This window comes from Pteropus vampyrus, unplaced genomic scaffold (assembly GCF_000151845.1).
Source record: "Pteropus vampyrus isolate Shadow unplaced genomic scaffold, Pvam_2.0 Scaffold229, whole genome shotgun sequence".
In the NCBI taxonomy this organism is placed as follows: Eukaryota; Metazoa; Chordata; class Mammalia; order Chiroptera; family Pteropodidae; genus Pteropus; species Pteropus vampyrus.
Window position 1 is genome coordinate 1,577,157 of NW_011889010.1, and position 10,366 is coordinate 1,587,522.

At 39.3% G+C, this 10,366-nt stretch overlaps 1 protein-coding gene across 5 annotated transcripts in view; it reads left to right on the forward strand.

Moving 5' to 3' along the window:
• INPP4B (inositol polyphosphate-4-phosphatase type II B) overlaps nucleotides 1-10,366 on the forward strand; it is a 610,870-nt gene that overhangs the window by 397,112 nt on the left and 203,392 nt on the right. For 4 of the 5 annotated variants that reach the window (XM_023519662.1, XM_011373754.2, XM_023519663.1 and 1 more), the window contains 2 exons: nucleotides 2,296-2,346; nucleotides 9,508-9,587. In XM_023519662.1, the coding sequence (XP_023375430.1) occupies nucleotides 2,296-2,346; nucleotides 9,508-9,587 (131 nt within the window). The remainder of the gene's footprint in view (nucleotides 1-2,295; nucleotides 2,347-9,507; nucleotides 9,588-10,366) is intronic. The other variant, XM_023519664.1, reaches the window with a different exon arrangement.

The window sequence follows — 10,366 nt, forward strand, 5'->3', positions numbered from 1 at the left end:
AGAGACATTATATATCTCTATGTATCTATCATCTATCTATCTATACATATACACTCACTATATGGTCCATTACAGCCCACGATTAATATATAGTTTCTTCATCCTTTGAGGCCAGCAATGATTTTCAGATAATGACACTGAATGGTACAGCTGAACATTCTGGACTGAAGACTATTGATGTAGCCACCAAACTGCAAATGCTCTTAGCCAGTGAACACATGAAATCCTGAGTTAAATGTTTTCTGCAAATCGTGTTGTTTGTCCTGTTGCATCTCTCTTGTCATTTATTTTGTGCCGTGGTGAACAATTTTTCGTCATAATGACTGACAAATTGTGCAAACGATAGTGCTCGACCTGCCATAAAGAAACAAAGAGAGAACATTAAGCCGAAGCTAAAATGCACTGTTTTATGGTGGTTTGGAAACCACGTTAAAGATTAGCGGGCCAACAGGAAAGAGCTGGTTCACATCTTTTGACATGATAAGGCTTATTTTAAGCATCCCTTCAACCTGGGAGAACCAACCCGGCAGGGTTAGGTAGGTCAGGATTTAAAGGATTTGAAGAGAAATATTATTGGCAGCGCTGCACCTCCAAAGGGATTTTGTTAAAATGTTGACCTGCGTGTGTCCCTGGGTCCCCCTCTCACAATGGTTCCCCCCAGCCCTCTGTTCTCCAGTTAAACAGAGTGTGCTTATATATTGGTCTCTATTTCTTAACTTGTTTATCTCATCCTTCAAATTAAGATATACTAGATTTAGGCTTTATGTTTTGTCTTGCTTTTACTAGCTTTTTTTCTTAAGTGAGAAAGATAATTATGATTTCTTTTCATTTGAAATATTTTTTCTTAAATAGATGTGGATGAAAAAGGGCCCATATAGTAAACCTGACAGGGTCAGGGGAGGCACGCATGGTGGGCCTTACAAACCCAGAGATTGCAAGTAACCATACAGGGTGGTCTGAATGTAAAAATTGCTAACTAAAGCGAGTCATCGTGGGTAGTCTCCTCCTTAGGCCTGTAGCTTCCTTGACAAAGGTCAGTCTTTACCTTTGAAATTATCTATTGTCTATGTGCATCTAAGATAACATACCTTTGAAATGTCAGTGGCATGTCACCTGAGATGCACATAGACAATTTTCTTTACTAGTCCCATCGAGGAAAGGTACAACCACCAGCACCGGAGCATGAGACCCATCGTTATCTTATTGTCCACATACCATCTCTCTGCACTGTGAATGTTAACTATCCTGTACCTACCTGCCAATGTAAAAGAAGTGTGTGTCTCTCAGTTTGGGTTTTTATCCAATCCCAGAGACTTCTCCACTCTGCTTTCTCCCGCCCCCTTAATCTACCACCAATGGATTTCATGCAACCCTCCTTACGTCTCCCCTTGTGATTCTCATGTATAAAATAAACTGCAAAACTGCCATTCTCTGGAGCATTTTCTCAATCCGTTGAGATTTTGCTTCCCAGCAACTCTCATCAGTTTGGGTCAGATAAACTTATAAGACTTTTTCTTAGGCCAGACATTCTTTCGTCGACAGAGAGAACCATAAGCTCAGCGGCTGCACATTAGAATCAATATCCAGGGGCAGGAAAGAGCACCAAAAGTTTGAAAAGGTCCCCAGGTAATTCTACTGCACAGCCAGGATGAAGGATTACCACTTAGCAGAAGATTTATCTCTACTTTTTATTTCAGGTGTTTATATTTCCCTTAAAATGCTTTTCAAACATATGAAAAGCCTACCCAGGTGACTAATTATTTTACACTATTTTTCCTTCCTTCCCCCAATTGAGAATTCAAGTGAATCTTCATTTCAAGAGAATCTAGATAATGCTATCTGACAACTTGGCTCAGAATTCTCAAGTAGGAGTGATAACCTATAAGGACTGTGGGTTTGCGGGGCTCATTCAGAGAATAAATACTTATTGAGAATGCATGGAATAATTTCCTGTACACCAATTCTGTCCTTACCTTTGAATGTTGACTGAGGGTTGTGTTAGAGAAAATTAAAGGTGATTCTCCTAAGAGCCAGATATCTCTGTATTTGACAAGTGGTGACAGGGCGAGGCTCCAGGCAGCTCTGTGTACTTAGGAAAATCTGGAAGTCTAGGAACTATAAAAGGACAGCTTTCTTGCTCTGCAGTGGATGTTGCACACAGGTACTTCAGTAATGATTAACCATGGAGTCTGAATTGATGCCAGATGAAGCAGAATAAAAGCCAGCACCTGGACAAAGCTTCTGCACCGGTTTCTACTCCAGTCTCATATAGAAAATGTTTGTTTTTCTCCATAGGTTCGAACCAGTGTCCTACATGAACATAAGGATCCCCTGCCAGATATTGGGGTAAGTGTTTCCTCTGTTTTGAAAAGGCACACAATATCACTTCTAAGTTAATCATTTGGATTTTCCCTGGCCTCCTGCCAGGTAGCTGACAAATAGAATTGAGTTAAATTAACAGGGTGTGACTATGCAAAGAGGCTCTGTCATGTACCTGCTGAATTGTATAGAATTCATCTCGTCTCCTGAAAATCATTCTCAAATGAATCCATATTTAGTTCCGCTGGCAAGACAGGAGTCTAGAAATTGCCCTGCAGGTAGCTGAGATGCAATTCAGAGCCAATGTTCCTGGACCAACAGGAGGCTGGGGAAATTGCTGATGTGAGCTCTGCCTCATCGGGAAAGAGGCAGAGAACCAATCACCGTAGGACTACGATGTTTCCTACTTCCCACCCCTTTAACAGGTCAGAACAGTTATGCAGATCCACGTACGTGAAAGATCCTGCTGAGCTTTTCCTGCTGCACCTGAATCATTGCGTCTCCAGCTTTTAGAAGTTGGAAGAATAAGACAGCCATAGGTGGTTTTGGCTTAGACAAGGCTAGAGTAGGCAGTGGCAGCTCCCAAAACGGTAGCACAGCGGGCTGAGCGGGATCTGTGCATTCAGAGAGGAGGACAAAGTCCAGAAACAAGCTGGGTTCTAAGAGGCCCTGGGGCAGAGCCAGCCAGAAGGCCTAGTTGAAATTTCTTGAAATCCCGCAGGCAGTTGACAACTTCCCCTAGTCTGAGTGCACCCCCTTTCACTACCTCACAGGCAGCAGCCCCCATCCGAACCTGCCAATGGCACCCTTCAAAAATATGTACCCAAACTGAAGTTGAATTGACTGAGAAAATGGACAGCCATCTCTGCATCTGACAGTGTAGAAGGAAAAAGACACTTGATGCTCTCTCATGCCTAACATGAGCTTCCGCTTCCTCCCGGGGGACAGACTGAGTACCTCTCCTTGACTCCGGTGACTCCCCTTGCTTTGCTTTCTACCTTCCCTTTCACTTCTTGTGCTGCTCTCACCTCCACCACCGATCTCTGTGCCCAGACTTCGCTGGCTTTGTTTAGTTTCTCCACGGAGACTAGGAAGTTGTTCGCAGCCCCAGGCCTTCATCATCCAGGCCATGTGACCCCTCTCCCTGCCTGGGCCACTGTTCCCCACTCCTCCGCCTCCCTGCCCAGGGCTCAGGGCAAACGCTTTTTGCCTATGACCACCCAGGCACCATCCTTCAAACCGGGTCCGCCACTGAATGCTCTCATCACGCCCTTTACGCTTCCTTCATCAAATATAAGACCTTTTGACATTTGTAACTATTAATAAGTTAACACATTATTTTATAAGGAATTCCATTTATTTTTTGAGGTTCGAGAAAGAGGAGATGACTTAAATTTTGCTTCTCTAACTGCTCACCCTCCCCTAACTGCTGCGCTAAATCTCCCTTGCTTGAAGCTTTCATGACATCAATTGTATAAGTTTCCCCATTTTTTTTTTTTTGTATTCAGATTCTTGGGATACATCTCATTCATTCTAAATCTTGAATCTCTTCTCTGATTTTAAATTATTTTCTTCGTCCTATCCTCTTGCCGTTTTCCACTACAGGCTGGGGGTCTCCGTGCCTCTAGCGACTTGAGCTGGGAAGGGAGCGTGGTCTGACTCTCACACACGTCCTCCCTTTTCTTCCTCTTACTGCTCAGCACTGCGGTGAGGGGGAAGGGAGGGGAGAGGTTCTTTCTGGGCTTGCCCACGGTGAGGACGAGGTTCCCTTCCTGCTGGTTTCGATGCTTCTCAGGCTAATGCTGCCTATTAGTGTTCTTTGTGTGGCAGACATTGAAATGTTGGCTCTCCTGTGAGCACAAATATAAACTTCATGTCTCTTTTTCTATATGAATAGTTCATGTATCCAGTTTCTCTTCCTCCTGTGGGCTGGGAAACCATGTAACCATAACTGTTAGGATTGACGGTGGAAAAAAAAAAAAAGAAAAAGGAAAAAAAAAACCCTGGCCTCTGAAAAAGGGTCGGTCCGTTAGGTTATATGAGAGAACGATTGTGTGTCAGCCTCATGCTATCAACTTCAGCTCTTCAAAGAACTCTGAAAACTTACACCACAGGTCCTGTGTGCAGTTTTCTAAGAATAGGTCAAAGTATTATTGATATGTTCATTTAATCTCTAGACCAGCACTGTTCAATAGAAATATAATGTGTGTGTGCCACAAATGTGTGCCACATGTGTAATTTTAAATTCTCTGGTAGCCCAGGCTTTTGAAAAAGTAGGAGGAAACAGATGAGATTAATTTTAATATTTTATTTAACTCAATACTACATGTATAATATAATCATTTCAAGATGTGATCAATACAATTTATTAATAAATAATTAATAGATTTTCACCACACTCTTTTTTTATGCCATGTCTTAAGAGATAGATGTGTATTTTACAGTTAGAGCACTTCTCAATTTAGAGTAGGCGCAAGCTGGGGCTCAAGCTAGTGGCTACCGTTTGTATGGTGCAGCTCTAGGCAGGACTTGGAAATCCTTGGAACACCTCTACAAATTGTAGTATAAAGGAAGCCCGTACTTTGAATAAAGGCTTTGTGAGATGAACATCCATGATGGAGGTTTGGTCAGCTCATGGCAATGTGTATGGGGTTTTACGTCCTCCGGCACCTCGTGTAGTACTACTCGACTGGGGGCCAGTGGGACCTGCTACAGGGAGGCATACAAGCCCCATGAGCATTCTGGATATCTGTGACTTGCTCAGAGTTCCTGCAAACACTGGCAAAATAAACTGTTTATGTGTCCACTCCCCATAGAGAGCAGCCAGGGAATGAGACAGGAGCTTTGCTTTTTTCCACCCTGCTTGATATCACTCTCCAGCCAGGTGAGTGATTGAAATCGTGCATCAAGCAATTTAATGATCATCTGCTTTGGGTGCTTGGACCAGAATGATAATTGTGAGTGTTGCACTGTCATGAGCAGGCAAGAAAGGTCAGAGCCACATGTTGTGCAGGCAGAGAGCCTGTCGAAGGAAAGGGATTGCCACCTGTCCCTGAAATGAGGCACAGCATGATGGGGATGAAAGAATGCTGAACCAAAAAACAAGAAACCTGGATTTGAACTTGACCTCTGCATATTAACTAGTTCTGTGACCAGGTATAAACAATTTAACTCCTATGGGCCCTGGTTTTTTCATCTACAGACTGGCAGTGGCTTAATAAGCCTCCACATTCTTTGATTTTGGGTAGACATTTCTTGGGTCCTGATAAACATCCGACATGATCTGATAAAAATTTGAACTAAAAGGAATCATAATAACATGTGCTCTACAATAATAACTGTAACAGACTATATAACCTTTGTATTTTTTTCACTTTTTATCTATATATCTACATATAGAGAGATATTTGAAATATATGTATTCATTACAGGAATTTCTCATAGACTATATTTTTAAATACTCTGCCTTTTAAAACAATTTTTAAAGTGGACTCTTATAATAACACTTTGAAGTCTTCTGATTTCTGGGTGTATTATATTAATCACTGTGCAAGCTAATATTTCATGGAATGCTTCCTAATTTCCCGGCAAGGTACTAAGTACTTTTCCTGAGTCTCTTTGACTCTAATAACAATAGCTTTGAGAAAGATACAGAGATGACATGAACTTTTTCCTACACAAACTACAGTCTAGAATGGTGGAATAACTCATCTAAGATCACAGATTTGTAAGGGAAGAAGACAGGAAAACAAGGCCTGGCAATGCCCATCAGTGGATGGCCAGGCTAGGGACTGGGAGAAGTAATTTAATTGCCCAAATTTCTATTTTTAAACAGAATTACTGATTTAGGACTACACTTCAGACTTCTGAGCTCCAACTCTTACATTTTTTGTCTGTCTTTTTAATTTTTTCTCTGATACCGGAGCTCCTAGTTTAAAACCTTTAAGAAGAGAATTTTAGAAACAGCAACAAAGGAGAGATGGAAAACATTTTTTTGAGTTATATTTATAATAACAAAGACTTTTTAAAAGGATTTTCTTAATTTCTATGATTATGAATACAGTGGCAGCAAAGATGGAATAGCTTGATATTACATTATTTTTTTTCCTTAGTTTGAACAAAATTATTCATTTTACATTCTTGTGTGCTATTTTTCCACCATGGGAATTCAAGTTTCACAAATAGAGAAGATTGTTTTTTCTCTAATTCATTCTTTCACTAAGAATCCAATAAATATTCATGTAAATAAATGGTGTGCATTCCAACTTTGGGGATGGAAAAGTCCTAGTTTTCTTACATTCTGGGCACTGGGCTTTGGCTCAAAGATGGACAAGCCAAAGTCCTGCTTCCCCAGGAGGTAAAGCAAATACATGAAAACCTGCAAATAGTAAACATTTAGGCAATTTCACTGTCGGTGTTATGATATGAAACAATGATATATTGTTTTGAAAGTTGGGAATTTTATTAATGCCTATTATGCAACATGTAGTCCCAATATCCAGTTATCTTTAGAATAAATGAAATAGTATTTATACTTAAATAACACCTCCTCTGGTTTATCTGGTTTGACACATTTTCATACTGTAATGCTATGATGCATTTCTGAAATCGATCTTTATCATGTTGGATTATTAAGCTCTCCTGTTATCCTTTGAGATTAAGCATGTGGCTGACAGTTGTGATGGAAAAGATTCACCCATGGACATTGCTCTTGGCAAATTGCAAGCACTCACAGTGCAGCAGCAGTAGGCATACTATGCAGCCCTTACATTCCGGGCACTGGGCTTTGGCTCAAAGATGGACAAGCCAAAGTCCTGCTTCCCCAGGAACTCCTGGTTTGGTGGACAGGGGAGGCAGTCAACGGCTTATGGTCACAAACTCTCTTTGCAGCTGTGACTTATGGTGTGTCTGTAGGGTATGTCTGAAAATAGCCACTCCACCTGTCTCTTCTTGCTACATTCCTGTCTGAGGCATTTGCTGCTGCTTTTCTTGCTGAATATACCACAATAACATTCACGACACGTGTAGTTTTTTATATTAATTCTAAAACCACTTATCTCTTCAAAATCTCAAAAGGGGAAGAAAAACAAATTTGAAATTTCGAAGCATCATGAAATTTTTGATCATTTAAGAGTTTTCTTTGAATGAGGGTAATGAGAAGTGTGAATTTACACTGAAAAACCTGATTATCAGTGAAAGAAGAAGTGAGATAGACATCTCCTTAAAATACAAAATGCTAAAATAAAATTCACTCCAGCGGTATATAATTAGCGCACTAAAATGTTTTGATTTCCCATTTTCAGTGAATTATAGTAGTTTACGACTATCTGCAGAAAGAGCATTATTTCTCCTATATCTAATAGTATCGCTTACTTGAAACTAGCACCTGTGCATTCATTCATTCATTCATTTGTTTATTGTCAGTAAATATTTATCACGTGATTCCTGTGTGCTAGGCAGTGAGGGTTTATTAGAAACAAAGCTCCTTGTGCAACTTCAAATGTCAATTATTTTGGGGGAGGTACAAAATAAGCAGGTGTGTGTGTGTGTGTGTGTGTGTGTGCGTGCGTGCGTGCGTGCGTGCACGCGCGTGTGTATTTGGTGATAAATGCCAACAGAAAAATCCAACAGGATGAGGAATAGAGAATAAATAGCAGAGTGTATATATGAGAGATCAGGAGCTCTTGAGTATAAGGGTGTTCTAGTAGGTATCTCTGATGCTTTCATTCAGTTGCATCTCTCCTAGTCTTTCTCTGCCCCTTGGTGAAAAGTCACCCTAAATTCTACATGCTTTGTTCACACAGCTCTTGGATGTTTTTTTCCTACCTTGATTCACTCTGATTTCATCACTCATCAACCTATCATCAGAGTTCACTGCTACAAGCCCTCTATTTTCACCTAATGTTCTTCACCTAATAATTTGGTCTCATGTTCTTCTGACTTTGCTGACTTAGTGCCTCAACCAGCTCTTTGAGTTTCAAGTTAATTAATTGGGTTATCATTACTAACATACAAGCATCTTCAGCTTTAGAACTGAGTGTTATTTCAATCATTTGTCTTTTAAGCCTTTTGGGACAGATCTTAGAGCTTTGAAAGAGGGAGAAAAATTCTGAGCAGAAGCTTTTTGTCTCTAGTCTCGACAATTGCTCACTGTAGATGCAACCTTTTACATAAAGAATAACTGCACACTTTCCTCTGAAAAGACCCATTTGGTTTCCAGTCTCTCACTGTAGTGCAGCCTGGCAACAGACCTATGAAGAGAGATTGTTCTGGAACATGTAGTGGGGACTTCTTGCAGCATATTACAACGTGTTAGGCAGCAATGGCATTGGTAATACTATGGGTATGATATGCTCATGTTTACTTCTTGACCTTGAGACGAGAATGAGAAATCCTATTTGTGTTATACCATAACAATCGTGACTTTTAAATCAGAAGTTGCCAGGAATATTAAAAAGAGATGAAAGATTTTTATCTTAGAAAAGAAAAACCAATTTCGAGTTTTATTCTTTACATTATGAGTCGAAGAGTGTAGAAAGTAGATATTCATAGATAGTCAATACCCAGTATGATAGGTTAAAAAAGCAATTTTAGAAAATATAACTGAATAAGTACCATTCTTTTCTTTTTTGTGTATTGGGATGAAATTGTCCCATGCTAGCATAGAAATAACAAAGGAAACAAATGCTTTTAAACATTGCTGTGGTGGGGGAGAAATACAGCATTTCTATTTATAACTTGTGCAGAGTCCCACATAAAAATAGCTCCAACTAACAGATTTGCTCATATCTGGAATACAAAGTTGTTGCTGCCAGTGACTTGAGGAATTCTAATAAGAACGACGACGGCGTTGGTAAATATTGAAAGTTTAGCATCTTTCTTTACCCCAGCTTTGATACGGGGAGAAAATTAGTTAGTGGGAAAAGTCCTGGCTTCTGTATTATACATTTTGTTATTTTCCAGACGATTCGTCTCTATTTTTAATGAAAAGGATGCATTTTCACCCCACTGACTTCATCCCATGAGGTGGTGATATTAGTGATGGTTGTATCTGTCAGTGAAATGTTTGTCAGGCTAATAGATTTAACATTTAATTCTTCTAAAGATGAATCTTGAGCGATGGGTGTGAGAGCAAAAATATTAGGAGCCTCAGAAGTTAATGAAAACCATTCTTTCTCTCATTTTCAGCGAAGCTTCCTCGGCTATGCCAGTTTTAAAGTGGGGGAACTTCTGAAGTCAAAGCAGCAACTGCTAACCCTGAGCCTGAGGTGGGTCTCTGTCTGCACCAATGCTGTTGAAGTTAACAGCCTGAGATATTTATTGAAGGCTGGTTGAGTTTGAAAGTCTCAGTCCTTGCAAATGGTTAGATGTTAACTCTCAAATGCCTTGCCTTCTCCATTGCAACGAGTTACATTGAAACAGCCATCATTCAAGTTCACATATCAGTTTGTGTTTCAGGTTGTCAAAGGTTATCAGCCCTTATAAGAAAAAAAATATTATGTTATTACGAAGGCAATGAAATTCTTTGAAAGTAAGAAAGTAAATAGAAACGATGAGCATGCTATTAAATAATTTTTGTTACTTATCAAAATGTTACTTTTTAAATCAAGTACATTTCTAGGATTGAAATATGTTGATTAGAGGCAACACTGCAGGTTTATGATACTAGAAGATAAGCTAATTATTCTCTTTTTTAAAGCTTATTTTGTTGTTATACTGTTAAATATAAAACATAAGCTAAAATAGACTCATATGAAAACAGACAGTAGATCAGAGCTAATTTTGAGTATGAGTACAATTTGTTTTAATATGTAAGATAAGATAACAATTTTTAGAAAGTTGCATGGTGTTTTAATACTAGGAAGCGTATTAAATGGAATAAATATTTCTTTTTTAACTTTATAATAAATTTGAGACAGTAGTATGTTGTTTTTTTAACCGCATAATAATTTTTATAATTATGTGTACATGGAAACTAGTACCTTGCAATATTCATATAGTAAAAATGAAGATAAAAATGGGAGAGAACCCTATTTGCAATCTTAGA